Here is a 23969-nt window from a genome sequence, read left to right as displayed (position 1 = left end):
TTCGTAGTTATTTGCATATCATATTCCCAAGAGATTATAAGTTCAGTGAGAGGAAAGATCTTAGCAAATAGCATAGTATTTTCTCATACAGAAGACTAATAATAGCTAATGTTTATATACTCTAAGTTTTGTCAAGGCCTTCTAGGTTAAATATCACCACATTTTAGAGAAGTAATCACTGCTTTTATAGATAGTGATGATATATAGCTCATATTTAGGGTTTTTAAGGTACTTTATAAATATTATCCTATTCTATCCTCACAACAACCCTAGGAGGTAGGTAGGTACTTTTATTACCTCTATTTTATGGAGAAACTGAGATAAAAATAGGTTTGTGACTTGCCCTGGATCACACAGCTAACAAGTATTTGAGGCAATTTCATACTCATGTTCGTGACTCAAAGACCAATACTCCTTCCACTGTACTACCTAATTGCTACTAAATATATGTCCAGTCAGAATGCCAGGCGGGTGTCACATCCATATTAGACCATTAGTAGGGTTCAAGGAGCCAAATGGCGGTGATCTCATTTTATCATAACTGTGGCTGATAAGACTGGTATTGGGCCTGCAGGCATCAGTATTTCATTTAATGTGCTTTTAAAAAGGGAGATTGAATGGTATAGGAGGCAGGCATTCAACCAGTAAACATTTATTAAGTGCTTGCTAGGTGCTAAACATAGTGCTAAGCACCAGTGATACTACAGGGAAGGTAAAGAATAGTTCCTGCTCCCAGCTCACTCTACTGGGAGACTGCAGGGTCAGTATAAACTGGAGATAATCAACCGAGGGAACATATGAGTGGTCAAGGGAGATCAAGGAAGACTCCTTATAGAAAGTGAGAGTTTAGCTGCAACTTGAGTATTTCATCTTTCTGAGCTTCATTTTTCCAATGATAAAACTAAAGAGGTAGGACTAAACCTCTAAAATTCCTCTTTCTAGAATCCTTTAAAAACTCATCATTTTCAGTATCATACCCTACTATTCTAATGAAACTGCTTTCCAAAGTTATTAATAATCTATTGCTAAATTCTATGGCCATTCTCTTAGGAGATAGCTACGTGGCTCTGTAGGTAGAGCACTGAATCTGGAATCAGGATGATGTGAGTTCAGATCTGGCCTCAGACACTAGCTATGTTACTCTGGGCAAATTACTTAACCTCTGTTTGCTTTAATCCACTGGAAAAGAAAACAACAAACCATGCCTGAATGGTTCACAGGGTCACAAAGAGTCAGATGGGACCAAACAACAACAAAATGGTCATTTCTCAATCCTTATCCTTCTTGATGCTGTGGAAGCTTTTGACTGCACTCTTTTTTTTTATCTCTTCCCTTGGTTTTTGTAACATAACATAGCTCTCTGCACCTCATTTTTCTTGGCTGGTTTATCATAACTACTGTTGTCCCACCATATGCCCAAACTTTGTTCTGGGCTCTCTTCTTTTCTCTAGACCTTCTATCTTGCCCATTTCATAAGATCCCTTAGATTCAATTGTCATCTTTTTGTAGAATGATTCAAACCTAAATATCTAGCTTCATTCTCTGGTGTGAAGTACAGCACAACATTATCCTTTGAATACTGGATGATCCTTAGGCAATTCAAACTCAGCATGTCCAAAATTCCTCATCTTTCATTTTAAATGTGTTCTTCCTCCAAAACCACCCTACTCCCTTATTCCATAGCATCATAACTTTAGATCAAGATGAGACCTGAAAGGTCATCCAGGCCATAAGATCATTGATTTAGACCTGGAACATCTTTAGAGGTTATAGAGACTTGCCCTCTCATTTTATAGATGAGAAACTGAGTCACAAAGCAGTTCAGAGACTTCCTTATTGAGTACCATACTCTGTCTACTATATCTTGCTGCCTTTTTGTTTCTGCTGAGGCTAGTACCATCTTTATAATTGATTAGGTCTCAGGATCATCATCCCTTTTCTCTCATTCCTCACATCAGTCCTAAAGTCTTGTCAATTCAGCCCCAACTATATCTCATATATTAATTTCCTTCTCTTTTCTGAGTAACTGCAACAATCTTTCTTTTGAATTCCCTCCTGCCAAATTCTCCCTTCTCAAACATATATAAGAAAACTAAAGGCCAGATCTCACTCTGTCACTCCCATACGCAGTAATCTTCAGTGGCTTCTTTTTTGTCTCTAGGGAAAAATTAAACTCCTGAGCTGAATATTTTAAGCTCTTCACTCTGGATCCAACTTGTATTTCCCAGCTTATTTCACTTCACTACCATTCCCTCTCTCTGTTTTATTCAAACTAGTTTACTTGCTGTTTACTACTTAGCATCCTATCTGTCACCTCTGTACCTTTGCAAAACTGTTCCTAATCCTGGAATTCCTTCCCTATTTACTTCTGCCACCTTAAATTCTTACTACCTTCAAGACTCAGTTCAGGTTCTATCTCCTATGCCAAGTTTTTCCAAATCTACCCAACTGATATTGTTTTGGCCCTCTTCAAATTATATATTATTATTTATCTCTTTAAATGTTATAGTCATGGGAAATCATATGTGATAGTAGCTAAAAAGACAGTTCAGGACTCAGGGTACATGTCCTGAAGCCTAGGGTACATGTCCTGCCTCTGATAAATACTGGGTAAGTTCACTTAAAAAAAAAAAAAAACCATTACCCTCTGTCTTAAAACCATCCTAAAACAGAAGAGCAGCAAGGGCTAGACAATCAGAGTTAAGTGACTTGCCCAGGGTCACACAGCTAGAAAGTGTCTGAGGCTAGGCTTGAACCCAGGTCCTTCCAACTCCAGACCTAGGATTCTATCCACAGACCACAGATTCTATCTAGCCTCCCTCATTATCTTTAACTTCTCAGTTTCCGATGAAACTCCAGAAGTCTGTAAAATTATAGAACTGTTGCAGATATATATTGGTGAAGAATGTTTCATTACTGGGAATTCCTTGCACCAGTGAAATTAGAGAGTTTACCATTTGCTAGGTAGTAGGAGGGCACAAATAGAAAAAAGGACCATTTTTGTCCTCATAAACACTGTCATGGAATACATACTTATTAAATTCTTGTCCAATTAATTAGTGGTCATTTAGTTCAGTACCTTCATTTTTTAGATCAGAAACTGACCCCAAGAAGTTAAATACCATGCCTGTGGTCCTAGAGCTGGTGAAAGGCAGAACTAGGAACCAGTTCAAGCCTCCTGCTTCCACTTTCTGTCTCCTAGCCATGATGTGACTTGTTCTTTCCACTTATTCACGTGACTAAAGAGATCAGAGAAGAACAATGAACAAGGAGGAGCAGCTAGTAGAAATGATGAGAGAAATGGACAAAAGAACATATGAGAGAGAGAGAGAGAGAGAGAGAGAGAGAGAGAGAGAGAGAGAGAGAGAAGAAAAAAAGAAGGGGAGAGAAGGAGGCCTAGGTTAAGAAATTAAGAAAAGTAGTAGGAAGGGGATCTATTCTGGTGTTTTCACAGCTGCATTCTGTATCTGCCTCTCAGGGAACAGATACTGGCAAACACAAAAGAAGTCACCTAACTTGGTACATTCAGTGGATACTGATTGACCAGGTGCCCAGCAAAAAGAGACCAACAGCTGAGTTATGATGGGAATCAGTCAACAAGCTTAAGCACACTGGATCTGGATTTCAGAATATCTGGATCCAATAATGGTTCTCTCTTTCGAGTTATATAACTGTGGTCAGGTCATTTAGCTTCCCTCTGCTGCTATTTTCCCATCTGTTAAAACTACCTTAATCATCTAACTTAGAGGGATATAATATAGATAAAATTAGATAATGTATCAATTAATCTTTGTGAAGCCTTTCCTTTGTGTCAGGTACTAAACTAAGCAATGGGAATTCAAAGTGAGAACATATGTAAAGTTCTGTATAACTTTTTACTCTAACAAGCACTGTGGTGGGAATAAGGGTTACAAAGACTACATCCTACATAACTAACTTTCCCTTATTCAGTGCTGTTGTGGTCTTTCATCCTCCCTGTGTTGTTGTGTTTAATTTAGAACTGATACAATCCTCTTTCTTTTCCATCTTATATGTAAAGAAAAGTGTGTCTTTTATAATCGTTCATTCCATCAACACTGAGTGTTTATGGACTATGTGGGGCATTGGGTTGTATGTTAGGAAAATGCAAAGTGCTTACCTTGAAGATAGCTGCAATGTAGTACATGTGATAAGGGCAGCTCCATGGCACAGTGGATAGAGTATTGGGCCTGGAATCAGGAAGACCTGAATTCAAATTTGGCCTTAGACATGTACTAGCTTTATGACCCTAGACCAGTTATTCAGTCTTTGCTTGCTTCATTTTCCTCATCTGTAAAATGGGGATAATAATTGTACCAATTTCCCAGATTTGTTGTGAGAATCAAATGAGATCATTATAAAAAGCTTAGCACAATGCCTGACACATTGTAAGTGCTATAATGTTAGTTATTATTGTTGCTAATAATAAGAATCACCAGAAATAACATTGAAATTAGAATATGATAAATGCATAACTAGAGCAAAGTGTTTTGTGATTAGATGAAGCAGATCTCTATCTGGACAATCTAGAAAGGCTTCCCATGGAAGGTAGTCCTTAATCATTAATGTCACCCAGAGGGATATACATGGGAATTTGGTTGTTTGAAGAGTAATAAATACTCTAAGTCTTTCTCTTACCATCCTGCATTTCAGTTTTTATTTTTACTATAGTTTAAAGGAATTTTAGCACAGTGCTTAGTGCAGAGTAGGTACTTAATATATGCTTGCTACTGTTTTCAGGACTAGAAATCTTCCAGAATCTAAATAACTCAGAAAACAGAAGGAAAAAAGTTGAGAAAGCATTGTCTTGACTAATTTATACATTGTGTCAAGAGCAACAAACAAATCCTTTTCTACCATGTTCATACAGGAATTCTGCTTGCCAATTGTATTTCTCTCTAATAAACATGTTGAAATAAAAAAGACAGAAGATGAGACCACTGTTTCCAAGAGGGAAAAATGTTCTGATCCAAGAACTACTATTCCTTTAAGCAAAGAATATGTTTATTGAGGCTAGTTAATTAACTTTTTTGTTAAAAACTTTTTAAGAGTGAGTAGCCTGATTAGAGAATAAATACACATCCTTAGAAAACATTTCCTTTAACAATTGAAACTGTTTATCATTTTAATTGCTTCTGGCCTTTGTGACAGGTTTCACTTTCCAAGAACTCCCTCACTTTCTTTATGTTTGTCACCTGTGATTTGATCTGTGTAAAACCTCTACAGATGCAGATCAGCTTCTTATCTATAAACTGAGTCTTCAAGTTGCCTGGAGGCACTGAGAGATTTGAGCCTGTGGTCTCACAGCTGAAAAAAAGGTTCATGTGACGTGGTGACCAGCTCTACAACAACTACAGAAAGCAAGCTCCCTTTCTTCTAATTTTACTGAGATGCATTAGTCTTTTTTCTTTATTTTTTTCTTTTGTTAAATATTTCCAAATTACATGTAAAATAACTTTTAACAATTGTTTTTCAAAATTTTGAGTTATGATTTCTCTCCCACCCCTCTTCTTTGAGGTACTTTGGACTTAATCATATTTTTAAGAGCACAAAATGAATAATAATCTTCTCAGCTTTGTTAGCCAGAATTAGGTCACATTAACTGACTGAGAGGGAGCATAGTATACTGGATAGAGAGCTGGCCTCTGAGTCAGGTTCAAATCATACCTTGATATAAATTGGATATGTGATTCTAGGTATGATTTCTTTATTTTGGCAATCTCTTGAAGTTTGTTCTACATAATATTAGCCTAATAAATGCTTTTAATTCATTTATTCCAATCACATTTTCTTTAGTAACCATTTAAAATTTTAAGCTGTTTTTAATATTTTAGCCAGTCAGGTGTTGTAATGGTTTAAAGTTCTGATCTTGGACTCAATACGATCTGAGTTCAGATACTGTCTTGGCCCTTCCTTGCCCTGTGGCCCTAGGCAAATTGCATGGCTTCTGTGTGTTTCAGTTTCCTCATCTGTTAAATAAGAGATAATGACATCAGTGTTGTTATATAAGGATCAATTGAGATAATATGAGAGAACTTTTCAAACCTCAAAGTGCTACATAAATGCTAGAATTGAGGCCAACTTTAAGCCATGATTTAAAATTATGTTATACTAATACATGTTTTTTGTTCAGTAGTTTTTTGGTCATATCTGACTTTATGACCTCATATAGGGTTTTCTTGACAATGATACTGGAATGGTTTGCCATTACTTTCTCCAGTTCATTATACAGATGTTGAAGGAGGCAAAGAGGGTTAAATGACTTGCCCAAGGTCATACAGCAAGTAAGCATCTAAGGCCACATTGAGTCTTCCCAACTTCAGGACCAGCACTCTATCCACTGCACCATGTAGCTACCCCATCTGAAATTACAAGTATCCCTTCCACATTATGACTTTCCCCATCACATCAACATAAGAAATCAAAGGGGAATGTTGCAAGTAAAGCCACAGACAACACACAAAGACCAGCAGATGACAGTGAAAAAGTTTAGAAACTCAGAAATACACAGAATAAGTGTATGATATTGTGCATATAATATCAACATTTTATCTTTGAATACCAAAAACACACACAATTTCTTTTTTAAAGTTAAAATAAGCAAAAAGTTAAAGTTTGCACAAAAGGACATGAAAGCCAGTAGATGACACACCATGGCTAGAAATGTAGGGATGTCTTTAAAATTAGAGTAAATAATAAATGCAGAGAAGGTATTGTAAACCCCCATAAAAGAAAAAGGAAAAATCTCGGACTTCTTTGGAATGAAGGGAGGACCTCAAGATTTTACTCAAATTTTATAGATCCAAAATTTACAGCTCCAATTTTACAGGGGTGCTGTGCCCCTAACCCCTGTGATGTGGAAGGGATATATGTACTACCTTTTTGTTAAATGCTAATTTTATACTATCTAGGGTTGCTCTCATAAGTCATATTGCTTTTTTCAAAAGGAAGTCTTTGAAGACACCTATCCCAATATATTAAGTCGCTTTACATAAAGACATGTTACAATTTTACATGAACTGATTAAATCTGGCCTCGGTGCTGCAATGTATAATGTATGACTATTGATCCTGCTATCATTTAAAAGATCAATTGCCATATATAAACGTAGGTATTGTCATCATCAACATTTGTGAAACCTATCACAGGACCATTTTTACCCATTTGTTCAGGGATCAGTGCTGCTCAGGGACCCATTTGCCAGGTAATCCTCAGATTATTGGGAATGCTCTCCTAGTATATTTCTCAAATGCCTTGCTGTCTTATCTACTGATTAGACAGTTCCATGTTTATTGAATAGAGTATCCCACCTGTCTCTACTGTGCAACTCCTTTTGGAATTAGAAACTTAGAAAATGCAAGTCACTAATAGGATACAAACAAAAGAATCATTATTTGTTTTTTATAATAATTTCTTTCAAAACTGGTGTTTGAACAAATGGCCAATGACAGGGATTATTTACATAAAACACTATAGCAAGATAAGAGGGAGAAAAAAATAGACTGCTTCTGTCCTACCACAAAAAAAGTCACATAACCTCACCTGGCATCTGTTCTCTATTCCATAAAGGTATTGGGACCCGATGGTGCCTGGTGCTCCTAACTCTAGATCTATTTTTCAAATACAGCTATATTTTAAAATTCTGTAAATATTTATTAACTACCTACTATGAGCATGGCAGTTTTGTTGGCATAATCTTAATCTGGCACTTGGTTAGAGGAACATAACATGGTATGAAGTTTGCAAAATGTCATAGTTTCTCCTGCTAAGTTTTGAGTAAAAGTTAGTAACTTTATTGGTCCAGATCTGTCACTTTATTGGAATAGGGAACTAAGGCTATTTGGCAACTATTCAAAAATTAGCATCTAGATCCAAAAAGAAGCCAAAAAAAAAAAGATAAAAGAGGTCCACTAATTCTGTCATGTCTCTAAGGTATTAGACTTGTAAATATAAATAGGGTTTGAAGCAAGTAATCATAACAATTAACCATTTTGGCTTTGCTTTAATTGGTGACTTGGAACTTTAGAGTTGAATTTCCACAAAATCTAGCAAGTAAAGGAATGAATAATCACCTTTTGATTGGAAATAAAAAGGAGGCAGAAAGAAACTTATTATTAAAAATTTAATGTTTTTCAACTCTTAAATAATTTAAGTGATGGAGAGTAACTCCTATTAAAATAAAATAATAATGTTTTATTTAGGCTTGGGATAATTTAGTAACCATAAGTCCAGTCAATCCATTTTGATTAGTGCATTTAATCAACACACAGGACACTTTTATTAGGAACACATTGATTGAATATGGTATCATTTCCTTCCCACTGTTAAAAGTAGTTATTATTACAAGCATAACTTTAGATAAGAAAATGTAATCACATAATAGTAGATAAATTTTCACTAACTAGAAAACAGACCCAGACTTTGAACAGTCAAGATTTATTTATTGTTTTTCATTTATTTCTGTTGGTAGTAGATGTTTACCATAAAAGTCTCCCACTTTTTTGATTTTTAACATCCTCCAAAAGGAGTTATATAAAGGTGCAACAATCCGTGTAATCCAAGTGTTTACAGTCCTAGAAAAGTCTTTTCCCCTTCCCTATTTTTGTCTTCATATAGCCCTGGTACCTAGCATAATGACTTAACAGAGTAGATGGTTAATAAATGTTTCTTAAAATGCTTTATAACATGGAAAAATATCTAATAAAGAGCATTCCTTTATTTAATATAATCTCATGGAATACATGATCAAATTATAAGACCTTTTTCATAGAAGATATGCATATATATACATATGTATATATCTGTGTATGGGTAATGAGTACAATGGATAGAGCACTGAGTTTGGAATCAGGAAGATTCATCTTCATGACTTTACATCTGGCCTCATACACTTACTAGCTATGTGACCCTGGACAAGTAACTTAACCTGGTTTGCCTTAGTTTCCTCATCTGTAAAATGAGCCAGAAAAGAAAATGGCAAACCACTCCAGTATCTTTGCCAAGAAAGCCTCAATTAATGTCACAAAGAGTCCAACACAACTGAACATGACTGAACAATAACAGCAGCAACACATATACATATATACATTTACATACTTATATATGCTCACACAATTACTTTGTACTAGATGTCTACTTATTACTTTAGGGAACTCCCAGTGAAGAAACTCCCTTTACTAATGTAGATCATAATGTTATATAATTTACAGTCTTAGAGAACTGCCTAAGGGGCACTTGGGGGCCAAAAACTTGCCCAGGGTCATTGTCATTATGTGTCAGAGAAATTAGATACCAAGTCTTTCTGTCTTTGAGGCCAGCTCTTTTTCGACTACTCTAACCTGATGATCTAGGTATCAACATATGCAGTCTACCAAATATCTTATTATGCTGTTATGTATTCTGTAATTGAATATATAGTAAATAAGTATCAAATGAAATTATACTTCTAAAGCACTTAGCACAGTATCTGGCGCATAGGATATGCTAGGTAAATGCTTGCTATTATTATTAAGTATCCTCTTTGTTAATTATTTGACATTCTTTAGACTACTTCAGTTAAAAATGTTTATTAACCATCTATTCAATGTTGAGATCTGGAGACATGAAGACAAATGAAAAATGAGCCCTGTCTTTAAGGAGATTGCTTTTTATTGGGTGAAATAACCAATTAGTAAATACAAGATAATTGGGAGGGAGGGAGGAGGGAGGGAGGGAGGGAGGGAGAGAGAGAGAGAGAGAGAGAGAGAGAGAGAGAGAAAGAGAGAGAGAGAGAGAGAGAGAGAGAGAGAGAGAGAGAGAGAGAGAGAGAGAGAGAGAGAGAGAGAGAGAGAGAGAGAGAGAGAGAGAGAGAGAGAGAGAGAGAGAATAAAGCAAGAGAGCTCACTAACTTTTTAAAAGTCCCCATTGCCTTTCTGTGGCATTAGTAGAAACCAAAGGAAAGTTCAGGATCCTCAAAGTAGAGGTAAAGGGTCAAAGTAGAGGTAAACAAACAAACAAACAAAAAAACATTGAGATCATCGAATCCAACCTTGTCATTGTATAGATGTGTGGAAAAGAAGATATGTGACTTATCCAAAAGTTACCCAGGTATCTGGTCTAGGATTTAAACCCAAGTCTTTTGATCCAGATCCAGTTCTTTGTAAACTGCCCAGTGCTATCTTTTGCAAAAGTATCAAGGACATCACAGACAGAGAGAAGAGAAACTGAAATTAAGGATATGACTAGTAGGCCAATTTGATTGGAATTTAGTGTAAATTAAGGTAACATGAAGTAAATCTGGAAGAATAGGCTAGAATTAGATTTTGAACTTTAAATTCCAGCCAAAAGATTTTGTGCTTTGTCTTGGATGAAATAGGGATCCACTAGAGAATTTTTTTTTTGAGCAGGGTAGTGACATTGTAGGATTTATGAGTTAGGAATATTGATTTGGCAGCTTTGTAAAGTATGGATTGCCAAAAAGAGCCTAGAGAAGAAAGAACCATGGGAGTAGAAATACAGAAGAAAAACAACTGCTTGATCACATGGTTCAATGGGGGTATAATTGGGGATATAGACTCTAAACAATCACCCTAATGCAAATATTAATAATATGGAAGTAGGTCTTGATTAGTGACACATGTAAAACCCAGGGGAATTGCTTGTTGGCTATGAGAAGGAGGTTGGGAGGAGAGGAGGGAAAGAACATGAGTTTTATAAACATGGAAAAATATTCTAGATTAATTAAATAAATAAACTTGAAAAGAACCTGGAAATAGCTGCATCAGTTAAGAAATTTTGTGGAGGCCTTCTGACCAACCTAGCTGCCTAACTAAAGGCAGCAGATCAGCTCCCATATATCTATCCTAAGAAAAACCTAAACATGGATTATTGAATGATGATCATGAGAATCTATAGTGATGTTTTGCACCCCAGAACTATACAAAAAGTCAGTCAGATGATCAGACAATGGCATAGTGACCTCTCCAAGCCACTACCAGCACTGTCAGAAAAGAAGTCGGGTTCTCAGAGTCACTAGAAATGGGCCATTCACCTGTAGTAAGCATGGAAGGGTGTTTTGTTTATGTTTTTTTGTTCTTTGAGGACAAATAGTAGTGGGAGCAGAAGCAAGGCAAAGATTGGGACATCCCAGACTCTAGATCCCCAAAATTCCCTAGTATTCCATCTTAAGATACAATATAGGGCACTGAATATTCAGTTCTCTGAACTCCACAGATCAAGAGATGAAGAGGAGAGAGGCATAAGTTAAATCTATCTGTCCAGAGATGTACTTCAGAAGACAGATGGAGGTTGAGTACAGGTAGAGACTTGGTTCCAGGGCCATCTCAAGAAGTCATAAATTAAGACTCTCTGATTCTATTAGAACTATAAATAGTGAAAGTACAAATCACCAATAACTTCTTTAAAGAAATCCCAAAAGGACAATTTGTAGAGATGCCCATTTCCCAAATCTAAAATTTTTACATCAAGGGAAAAAATATTACAAACGTCCAGAAAGAAAGATTTCAAATACTTATACACATAGACAGGATCATAAAAGATCTGGCCACTTCTACTCTAAATGAGGAGATCTCAGAATATAATATTCTGAAAGGCAAAATATACAACCAAGAATAATTTAACCTGCAAAGCATTCCTTTCTAGCATTATGGCTGAAATGATCAGAAATTAGTAAAGACTACAGTTTCTCTTGAGAGAAACCTAGAAAGATATGTTTATTTGGACAACTGGATTAGGCTGTTTTATAATGAAGAGTTAACATTCTAATAGGAAGAAACTTTAGAACCTTAAAGTCTTTAAAGGGCTTTAAAGAAATTAATTATTAAAAAAAATAGTGAGATAGTGAGATACTGGTGAAATGAATCTGTCCTAAAAGTCCAAAGAAGGCAAATAGAAGGTAGGATAAAAGAAACATACCAATCCAAAAAGGAGAAGTTGTTGGAACCCACTCCTTTGGAGGTAAACAAGAGAAGTATATAAACTTGGAGGAAGGGGTGAAGGGATTGGTATCAGATAAATCTTATCTGAAATGAGCAAAGGATCATTGAACATAAAGGCAAACTGAATGAGAAGGTAAATGGAGATAGGGAAAAAGTAACCAAAAAAAAAGAAAGAAACAAGAAAAGAAAAGACACAGTTTGGATGTGTCCATTGTTGAGATTTGTTTGACTCAACTGCTTATTTGTTAAAAAGGTGCTTTTTGCCTTCTTGTTTTTAATTGGGAGGAGGGCTGAGCAAAGGGAAACAAAGTAGGAATAGGAATGTTAAAAAAAAAAGTTGTCCACTGAAACATTTTAAAATGCCCAGAAAGAAATAAAAAGAAGCAAAAACAATACAGTTTTGAATGAAACACTGAATTTAGATATTTAAGCAAGTGATTCAAAATAGATATTCAGTTTTATATATTTTCTTTTTGTTGTATAATTTTTTATATGGAAAAACTCTCACATCTGCTTTTGTGATAATCTAGGTACAAGGTGAGTAGGGCACCAGCTGGAGTGAGAGTTGCCTCGTTGAAAGACAAGGATGATGAGAGAAATCCTTTCTGATTTCCCAAGGATGAAATGCTCTGCTTTGTCACTTAATGTCTTTTGGCACCTGATTCTTCAGGGCTCAGCTGCCTTCCTGATTTCTTCAATTATTACTTGTAGCTCCCATCAATTACTTTTTATTTATTTTAAATATACACTACATTAATATATTATTAAATATATTCATTAGTAAATTTAAATAATAAAATATAAATGTTAATATAATAATTCTGTTACATATCATTTTATTTTTTGTTTAGTCCCTTCAGTCATGTCTGACACTTTGTGACTTCATTTGGAGTTTTCTTGGCAAAGGTACTAGAGTGGTTTGCTGTTTCTTTCTCCAGCTCTTTTTACAGATGAGGAAACGAGGCATACAGGGTTTCATTAAGCCCAGGGTCACACAGCTAGTAAGTGCCAAAGGTTGGATTTGAACTTGGACCTTCCTCGGTGCTTTATTATCCACTATGCCACCTAGCTGCCATATTACTCATATATTACTATTTATTATTCCTATATGTTCTGATTATTCATTTGTCAGCAGAATTTTAGGATCATAGATCCAGAGCTAGAAGAAACCTCAAGGATACATCTATAACTCCCTCATTTTACAGATGAAGAAACTGAGGCCCATAGGGGCTAAATTACTTGTGCTGGCCCAAGGAGGTAGTATTTTGAGAGAGATGATTGGACCCCAAGAACTTTAACTCCAGGGGCAGTGTGTTCTTAACATTCTCTTAAATAGAATGGCTTCAAACTCCTTTGAGACTAGGAATTGTATCTTACTTTTCTATTTGTATCTCCAAAATTTAGCACATAGTAGGCACTTGATAAATATATTGGTGATTTGGAGATTTTATGAATATTAAAATCAGTAAGACTTGGTAACTGTCTAGATATGGGCAGTGAGGGAAAGGGAAGTCATAAACAACTGGGAAACTGGAACTTTCAATAGCTGGAAGGATATTCGTGCTTTCGCCAACTCTTTATTATCTGCCAACTATTTTCCAGGTATTATGTAAAGTTCAGTTTGTGGGGGTTTTAAAGGTAGGGAAGAACAAAACTTATCGTAAGCAAAGAAACTATCCCAATCACTTGGAATAGTCCGGGGAATGCATCTCCTGGTAATTCTTTAGGTTTCTTAGAGAAGCTGGGTATTAATGGACTCTTAATTTCTCTTATTTTTAATTTTTCTCTTTTTTTTTTCAGTTACATGCAGAAGCACCTTCTGACAATTGGGTTTTTTTTGACATTTTAAATTTCAGATTTTCTCCTTCCCTACTCTCCCTGAGATGGTGAATATTCTGAAATAGGTTACCTGTGCTTTCATGTAACAAATATTTCCATAAGTATAGTGGAAGATGGTATGCTTTGGTTTGCCGCAGACTCCAACAGTCCCTTCTTTGACAGTGCATAGCATCTTCATTGTGTGGACTCTTTCTTTTCAAAAACGTTCTTCCCTTATATGGTGTCCTTATATATTGGAATGTTGTTAAATTACGACTGTGATGTGGCAGAATTATGAATATCTTTATTCTCAAAAATCCTAAGTAAGATGTGCCTGGTCCAGTGTAAGAACCTTGACCCCCGGATATTCCTGAAGCCTCGCTTTCTAATAACTCTTCTCTTCCTAATCTTCTACTATTTCCATCCATCCCCAAGCAAGCACAAATGAGATAATGCAGTTTTATAGCCCTTACTGTGTATTGTGCCAAAGAAGAGAAGCTGTAGTATGTTGCCATCTAGTGGAAAAAATTGTGAACTGATGATGGCATTCTGGCTTTGTGCATTGTAAAAAAAATACCAGATGCTTAGTTTCTCATTACCAGGAGCAATACATCCAAAGTATTAAAAAAACAAACAAACAAACATGAAATTATTTTTTAATCTTCTGAAAAGCCTAGTTAGACTACAGTTTAATTTTCACATTAAATCTTATTCTTCAAGAAACTGTTGGTTGATACCGTAAAAAGATCATTGGTGCTAGAGTTAGTACCTAGGCTCAGATCCCAGCTCTACTATCTATTATTACTTGTGCCACTTTGGATAAGTTGCTTAATGTCTCTTGGCCTCAGTTTCCCTGTCTTCAAAGTATAAAATCTAAATGACCTTTGAAGTCCATTCAGGCCCTAAAACTATTGTCATAAATAAAAGGTGGGTAGGTGAAAGTATATAATTATCTCAGGAAAGAATAAGTAGATAGAATCCTAGAAAGTCAGAGCTTAAAGGGAGCCAAGAGACCATTTACAGACACTTAAAAAAACCTATTTTCCCTCATTTACAAATACTCAGCAGCAGCATGTAAGCAGTGTTTTGAGGTTTACAAAGTTTTTTTTTAATAAATATCACTTCATTTTCTCTTCATAAAACCTCTGTGAGTGATATTATCCACATTTTTCAGGCGAGGAAACTGAGTCAGAGTGTGGTAACTTGCCCAGGGTCCCATAGCTATTAAGTATTCGAAGGAGGATTTAAACTTGAGTTTTTCTGCCTCTAAGTCCAGCTTTCTCTCTGAAGTCACCCAGCTGCCTCAGACACTGCAGCAGATTCAAACCTAAGTCTTCTAACTCCACCTCCAGCTCTCTCCTTCCCTTCATGGCTTTTTGTTTTTAGTCTGCCTGCCACATTATAGTCATAAGAGCAGCAGCCCTTCACGTTTTCTATCTTCAGCTGTAAACTAGAATAACTAGTTTATGAAGTGTAAGGTCCTATGGCAAAAGACTATTTATAGGCTATTTATTTAACTTTTTTCATCTGCTTCAGTCTGTTAAAACTTTCCTAGCTCATTTTTAGTTATTGTTAAGCTTCCAAGGAGTTTGGCTGTGCTTATACTTTAAAGAAATAAACATGTTACTTTAAAAAGCAGGAATAATATTTCAGCACCTTTTAAAATAAACAGCAACCCAGCAATTCTAATTCTTTAGTTCAGGCTTTTACCTTTTAAGGCTTTTTAAATCATTTAACTCTATTTTATTCATGATTTGCGGGCATTTTTACCCTTTTAAATGTTATACCTTTTGATTACAGTGAAGAAGTATAATTAGTAAAGTATTTCATTAACTTTGACATTTTTTTGTTGGGGATCTACATTTTTCTTAGGTCCCTCCCTGGTACTACAGCAGCTGAATGTGCATCAAACTTGAAGAAAATCTATACAGTGCAAACAGTGCAGGTAAGAGAAATAAAAAGTCAAGTAACTTCTCCTTGTTAACTAAGAATGAGTTTATAAGGAACTAGGAACTAGGAACTAGGAACACAAACAGGAACTGTCCCTGTTGCCAATGAGTTTACCTTCTATCTGTATAGCAGGTCCATAAGTAAATATATGCAAAACAATATCCAAAAACAATAAAAGTCCATTTTAAGGGGGTAGGTACTAGTAGCCAGACAGATCAGGGCTGGCCTCATGATGTAGGTATTTTGTGCTACGTGCCACATGTGTTACAACAAAGGCTAAAGGCTCCTGGTGGAAAGTTACATGTAGTGGTACAATTTTTAAAGCTGAGGAACACAAATTCCTTTACCTAGTTCTGGTAGTTGGCTGTTTAATCTAAGTTTGTCTGGCACTGGCATCAGAATATATTTCATGGAAAGGTATGGCTACCCCCTATGATTTCAGGGGTAAAGAATATGCCCCAAACTTAGCAGACCTCATTATAGTGCTCTTATCCATGAATTTGTAATGCTAAATCATTGGTGACTAAAGGACTTGAGGGAAGAAATTTACTTATTAAGTTCTCACTGAGCCAAACATGCTAAACACTGGAAAACAAAGATTTTTTTAAAGAGATAGTCTTTCCCCTCAAGGAACTTATATTCTAATATGAGAAAGGGGGAGAGGAAAGAAGCAGAGAGAAAGAAAGAGAGAGAAAGATGAATTGGGAAACTAAAGCATGGTCTGGTGTCCAGGCCAACCAGAAGATGTAGTAGACTAAATAGGCTGGTTTCTACATACTCATTTATTAATTTGCTGGGGTCAGTCTTAGAGCAGAAGCTCCAAATATGAATATATTAACTGCCCCAGGCATTGAAGTATGAATTCAGGAAGACAGAAGTAAAGACATTTAGGTCTCAGATTAGGTGTGAAAGGTGCTGGTCCAGAGAGACCAAGCAAATATACAGCAAAGGAAGATGATGATATGACCTAGGAGGATGACTAAATGGAATGTGAGATGGAAGCCCATGTTTAGGGTCAACCAGGAGATATAGCAGGTCAATGGCAAAAGAATAAGCATGTATGTAGCATTTATTATGTGCCAGGCACTGGGCTAAATAGTTTTACAAATATCTTACTCAAGGTAGATATATTATCATTTCCATTTGTTTTTCAGTTTAGACAATCAACAGTTGACTTGCCCAGAGTCACATAGCTAGTAGGTACTCACGGCTTCCTGATTCCATGCTTAGTGCTCTCTTCAACTGCCTTCTTTGCTATTTTGCAGACTTAGTCACTAATCATCCGGATGGAGTTCTCTCGTTTTATTAACTAGCAGGTAGCAGAGCTACAATTCAAACCCAGACATTCTGATCCCAAATCCAGCCCTTTCTACATTACCACATATTTTCTGTCCTATATTAGTGCTTTGTAAGTAGACAAGGGAGTTGGGAGGCACTCGGAATCTGTGTTTTCATCCTTATATGATATTACTAGTGAGGAAACCCCCTCTACCAAGACAAATTGGCCACTTTTGTAAAATTTCTAGTTTTCTGGAGTCAATACACAGTATCATTTAGCCAAAATGTATCCGAGGCAGGCCTTCTTGACTCTTAGGACAATACTCTATCCATCCATTATGCATGGTGCTTCTGTATTAACTGTTACAGCCATATGTAATTTGTACTAATTATTTGGAGAATTTGACTACCCACTGGGTTAAAAACAGGATGGTCTTCCGAGTGAGAGAATAGGGACACTGCTGCCTATGAGACCAGTGCTTAAAGCAATAAATAGTCAGGGTGGGGGATTCTGAGGTGTTCATGCCCCTTTTCTTTTCCTCTTACCAGGTGATATTTCCAAGGCTATCCCTCCACACTGCCCCTGGGGAAGTCGATAGTCAGGACCTAAGGACTGAATGGAGCAAGGAAAAGTAGTCTTAGATATCAGCCTAGCAGATGAGAAATAGGTGGAGAGGAGAAAAAAATAACCCTGATAATGACTTGTGTTAGAAAATGGTTACACAAGAGTTAAAACCCCATGTTAGACAATGATGTCAGGTATTGTCACAAGGTATTTGTAATTGATCTGGCCTCCAAGTGCTAGAGAAAGTAAAACTTTAGCTGGACCATTAAAGATATTGAAAAACATGGAAAAGGCATGTCAGGAAAGGAAATGGCATAAGGAAGTCTTGTCTTTCCAAATCTCTGCTTGTCTATTGTCAGGGAGAAAGCTTAGAATGTATGAATTATAGGGAGGTAGGGCACTCTGGGTGAGTGAAAAGATTTCTACAAACCAAGTAGATATTGTAATGATCTTGTGTTCAGTTTCATGGAAACTTTGTTAATTCTTGAGTTACATTTAAGCATTATTGTGCTTTCTCTGTGCTGTAGATTTTATGTGGATTGAAAACTATTAGGTCAGATTATTCTTTTTTTTTTTTCCAAATGTACTTGTAGGTGACTTTTCTGGTTGCAAATCGACAGTCTGTGCTAGGCTGTTTGCCATTCAGGCATGTTTATTTCATTGTGAAAGGTAGAATCATTTCATTCCAACACTACAAAAACTCAGAGACCATTACTTTTTTTAATAATATAAAGAACACAATTCTAAATGGCAAATTTTTATCTTCTGGAATGATGAATATGGATATTTCTTAAGCTTTTTTTCTCTTACTGCCTTTTTTCTTTACATCAATCATTCAAAAAGCTCTTACCAGGCATTTACTAGGTGCCAGATATGTGTTTATCACTGGGGGGTAAAAAGGAAAGGCAAAAACAAAATGTTTCCTTGTGCTTATGGATACATACTAACAGACAATGTGTAAAAAAGAGACACCTGGAGGATACTTTTGGAATAAAAGGAAGAGAAGCTCTGAATGGAAGTAGCAAGAGACTACAGGGACTTTGAAGACGTCCTCTAGAAGATGTGGTGGTTTTGCTTTGGTTTTTTTTTTTATGAGTCATGTAAAAAACCCCGGAAACTAAGAGTTGAAAGGAACATTCCAGCTGTGAGAAACAGCAAGTTCAAAGGCATGGTGGTGAGAAGTATATGCTGTGTGTAAGGAACAGCAAGGAGATCACTGTTGCTGAACCATAGAGTATGTGGAGGGAAATAAAATATAAACAGATTGGAAAGATAGGAAGAAGCAAGGTTGTGAAGAACCTTAAGTTCCAAACAAGTGACTTGATAGTTGCTGCTGGTAAAATGGAACCACTTGAGTTTATTGGGTGAAAGGGAGGAATAGTTCATGAATCATAGGCCGTTGTGAAAAGGATGGATTGAAATAGAGAGAGAATTTAGGCAGGAAGGCTATTATAAGAATCCAAATCAGAGTTGATGAGGATCTGAACCAGGGAGATGGTTATGTGATAGGAGAAAGGGAGGCATATAGGAAGGATATTGGGAAGACAGAAATTACACGATCTGACAACTGATTGGATATCTAGGGTGAGAGTGAAGAGTCAAAGAAGATGCTGAGCCAGCCAAATTTGGGTGACTTTGAAACTGGTGATAAGGTTTTGGTACAAACATAATTATTTCTGTTTTTAAAATGTAGAGTTAGGGGCAGCTAAGTGGCTCAATGAATTGGGAGCCAGGCCCAGAGATGGGAGGTCCTGGGTTCAGATTTAATGATGGACACTTCCTAGCTATGTGACTGAGCAAGTCACTTAACCCCCTTTGCCTAGCCCTTACCATTCTTCTGCCTTAGAACCAATATTGATTTGAAGATGGAAGGTAGGGTTGTTTTTTGTTTGTTTGTTTGTTTGTTTGTTTTACTTTTTTAATAAAATGTAGAGTTAGAGATGCTTAGAAGATATTTAGTTCAAAACATTTCATTGGCCATTGGAGATGCATCATTGGGAGAGTAGGATTGGATATGTAAATTTTTGAAGCATCTGCATGAGGATGATTATTGAACCCATTAGAGTTAATGTGATTGATCATTAAGAAAGATAGTATATAGTCAGTTCTACTGTATGTTTCAAAATGTGTATTTTTCCAAGACAATTGAGCATTTTGAGCAGAGTATGAAATTCATGTTTATTTCTATGCTGTTTATTCTGGGGACTTGGTATTGTGACCTGCCTAATTTGCCCATTTCACCTGCTACAAGGTGAGCAACCTCATGAGGCTGAGGATGACTTATTTAGTATTATTGCTACTAGTATTTGTGATTTTAAAAAAATTAAATAGCAAAACTCACACTTTTTAGGTTCTTATATTTTTATGTCCTATTGATTAAGTTTTTGAGTGTGAGTCATCTATCCCTATTTTCTCTGAAAACTCTGTGGTTTTTTCTTATGTGATTTTTGAATACAATAGTGCTTTTGGAGAATGCATATGTCATGTTATAGCAGAACCAACTGTAAGAGAAAAGAAAAAAAGGACCAGGTATGAACTTCAGAGAACTTCAGTTAAAAGTGACATGAAAAAGGGGAGTCAGGTAGCTCAGTAGATAGAGATCCAGGCCTAGAGATGGGAGATCTTAGATTCAAATGTGGCCTCAGATACTTCCTACTTATATAACCCTAGGCAAGTCACTTAACCTGAGTTGCCCACCCCTTACTGCTCTTCTGCTTTGGAGAAGCAAAGAAGATATGACAAATAGAAAAATCCAGGAAAAGAGACTTAGGAATGGTCAGATAGGTAGGGTGAAAACCAATAGAGAGAAGTGTCATGAAAATCTAGAAAGGAGAGACTATTTAGGATGAGAAGGTAATCAGTAGTATCAGATGTTACAGAGAAGACCTTTTCAATTGAAGAATGAAGTCAGAGCCTAGATTGCAAAGAGTTAAAAGAAAATGAGAAGAGAGGAAAAGCAGGTACTGATTAAAGACAAATTTTTCAGGGATTTTTAACAGAGAAGGAGGAAGGAAATATAGGGCTTTGGCTACCAAGGATGTCAGGATCAAGTTTTGTTTTTTAGGATAGAAGTGACATGACAGCAATTTTGTAGCCAGACAATTGAAGTGAGTAGCAAAGCATAAGTTTAAGAAAAATTCAAGAGGAATAGTTTAGGTGATTTCATTATGTATTGAATACTGAAATATAATTCACATCATTCAAATGCTATAGAAGTCTTCCAGAAAATCTACATCATGAAAAATTAAATATATAATCAGAATTAGGTTTGAGCCCTTTTCATTTGGGGGGATGTTGCTTATGATCTGTCTGCATTTACCTTTACTCTCCCTCTTGTTAAGCTTGTCTTTGAGACACTAGGTCCTAGGAAGCATATAGTCATGGAAAATAAAAAACAATAGATTTCAAGTCAGAGCAGTTTTAAGTGCTGGCTCAACCATTCATTTGATGAGTGCCAGGAAAAAAAAATCATCTCTCTGAACTTCAGTTGACTTAGTTATGCTCAACTCTAAGTATTAATGTGGTAGTCAAAATCACAGAATCAATTGGTTTGGAATTCAGAGGCCATTTAACCCAACCCATAACTGATCAAGAATCTCATTTGCAATATTCTTGATGAATGGTCATCCAGCTTTGTTTGAAGACCTGTTAAGACAGTGAATCCACTGTCTCCCGAGACCATTTATTCTATTTTTTTGAATAGCTTTTTTGAAGGCTTTCCTTCTTTCTGGCTGTCTCTCTTCAGCCTCCACCTACTGCTCCTACTTCTGATCTCTGGAACCAATATGATGAACTCCCTCCTCTTTCTATATGACAACCTTTTAAATAGTTGGATAGTTATTGTGTTTTGCTTTGGGCTAACCTCGTCTTCTTCCAGTGTATCCTCATGTAGCATGGTCTGTATTCCTTTTATCATCCTGGATGTATGCCTACTTGGTAATGTTCTTCCTAAAATATGGCTCCCAGAACTTGCAATCCGTCAACAAACATTTATTATATTTATTCTGCCAACATTGTGCTATGCACTGGACAATACCACAGATATAAATTAACCAAGGCAGAGTACCTCACTTGATTTGGATATCATTCTTGGTGCAACCGGAAATGATGATAGTTTTCTTTGTAGTTGTGTGTGTGTGTGTGTGTGTGTGTGTGTGTGCACTCACATATCACTTTTGTGGACTTTTATTGAACAAAAATGCTTCTCTATTCATATTGAATTTGTTTACAAAATATCCAGATTATTTAAATAGGAATGACTCTTTAGCCTTACTTTTCCCAGTTGGTACTGGTACAGCTGAATTTTTGAATTGAAGTATAGTTCTTTACATTTATCTTTATAAAATTTTATCTTATTAGATTCAGCCTTATTGACCTTTAGTCTTATGATAAACATCTTTTGGGGATCTGGACTGCTATCAAAGGCATTAGCTATTTCTCATAACAATCTGCCGCCTGTAAATTTTATAAGTGTCATTTCTACCTTCATCTAATTCATTGGAAAAATATTGAAAAGAAAATGAGAGAGTGAATATAAACCACCTTTTAAGTCATGAAATGTTTATCATATTTCAACTCTATTATTTTTAACATTAGTAATCAGAAAAGCATTCATCATACATTGACATTTAACAGATAAATCATATATGCAAAGGTACTACATTAATTTATTTTACAAACCAAATAGAACTATTACAGATATAAGATTATTTGAAACCCATTTCTATGGATGTATTTATAGTTTTTTTTTTGTTTTCTCAATCTTGGGTAGAAACTTTATTGTTGTAGAAAATATGAATTATGTCTCATTAAGTTTTCAACCTTATAGTCCCTTAAGCATGGCAGTAAAATAAATTTTGAAAGAATTATATAATATTGCTTTCTCTGATTTTTTTTTGAGGCTCACAAAAATTCCAAGTATTAAAAGTAGTTCATAATTTTTGTAGAGGAAGTTCCATTTAAGGAAGCAGCTTGATAACTATTAATCTCCTTCAAAGCTCAACTCAAAATATATTTTCAAGAGGCTTACCATTATTTTCTTCAGTTGTTAATGCCCCTCCCATTACCTTGCATTTTTTTTGTACATATATTTACTTATCTGTGAACATATTTTATTCTCCTTTAGAATAATGTAAAATGAGGACAGGGACTGTGGTCTCTCTTTAGTTTTTGTATTTCCATTTTCTGCTTAGTAATTAATGATTATTTAATAAGTGCTTGTTGATTAATTGAGTGATTTATCTTAAACATACTTTTAAATGGAGGTGTTTTTAATTGGATTACATATTTCCCAAAACTTTGATGGCCATACTCAAGCATTTAAAAATTGAAAGTATGTTAAATAAGAATTAAGTCTTCAGTTATTTCATCCTGGGCTGTAAAAAAAAATATATGCCAATAATAAAGGATTTGGTCATTTTTTATATGCAAGAAAATTTATGGAGGATGAGAGAAATTATTCTGTAGGTGGTTCTTTTCTTTAGAACTTAAAATTCATTCATTTTTTCCTAGATGTATTAAGACATGTTCTAAAGCAATTATGCCAAAGGAATCAGGAATCAATATAATTTATTTTTGCTCGGTTTAGATTTTTTTTCTGCTTTCCTGTGTGTGTGTGTGTGTATGTGTGTGTGTGTGTGTGTGTGTGTATGTGTGTGTGTGTGTAAGTGAGAGAGAGAGAGAGAGAGAGAGAGAGATGAAAGAGAGGCAGAGACGGGATGAACCAGCCCAGGTTGGCAGTAGCAAGTCCACTCTTTCATGTTGAGAAACAGTGGAATCAGACCCAAGAGTTACCACTCACATTCCAGCCTGGATGAGTTAAGAAGATCAAAACAATAACTACAGCAGCTCACTCTCTCTTCATACACATACAAACACACTTATAAAATATATAAATGTTTATATAATGTGTATACATATATTACATAGGAAGCCAAATTTATATATATGCATATATATAAAGTAATATACATTAACATCTGATGCTATCAGATATTAATGCATGATGTATTTTATGTAATATGTCTATAGAATATTTAACATTTATATATAATATTCTCTATAATCAATTATACATATATATCTATTTAGTTTCCTTTGTATTCTGGTGTATTTTATCTCATGCATTTTAAAAAGTTATTGTAAGATTGGTTTCATGGACTTTAGTAGACTACCAAAAATGTCCATAACACAAAAAGGTAAGAACCCATGATTTATATGCTCTAAGCCTCAGTTTTCTTATTTGTCACATGAGGATGGCATTAGCTGTTCTATTCATCGCATAGAGCTATTATGATGACCAAATGAGATAACCTATGAACGTGCTTTGTAAACTCTAAAATATTATACAAGCATTGCACTAATTTTTTGTGTAGCTATTTAGGTATTATTCTTCCCCTCTCCCT

The 23969-nt window shown here is 35.6% G+C and overlaps 1 protein-coding gene across 2 annotated transcripts in view; it reads left to right on the top strand.

The window, feature by feature from the left end:
• EIF4E3 (eukaryotic translation initiation factor 4E family member 3) overlaps positions 1–23969 on the top strand; it is a 49757-nt gene that overhangs the window by 8632 nt on the left and 17156 nt on the right. For both annotated transcript variants that reach the window (XM_007500093.3, XM_056804422.1), the window contains exon 2: positions 15645–15717. In XM_007500093.3, coding sequence (XP_007500155.1) covers positions 15645–15717 — 73 coding nt within the window. The remainder of the gene's footprint in view (positions 1–15644; positions 15718–23969) is intronic.

The sequence above is a fragment of the Monodelphis domestica genome, chromosome 7 (assembly GCF_027887165.1).
Source record: "Monodelphis domestica isolate mMonDom1 chromosome 7, mMonDom1.pri, whole genome shotgun sequence".
Classification (NCBI taxonomy): domain Eukaryota; kingdom Metazoa; phylum Chordata; class Mammalia; order Didelphimorphia; family Didelphidae; genus Monodelphis; species Monodelphis domestica.
The sequence above is the reverse complement of the archived record's forward strand: the minus strand, read 5'-3'. Positions and strand labels throughout refer to the sequence as shown.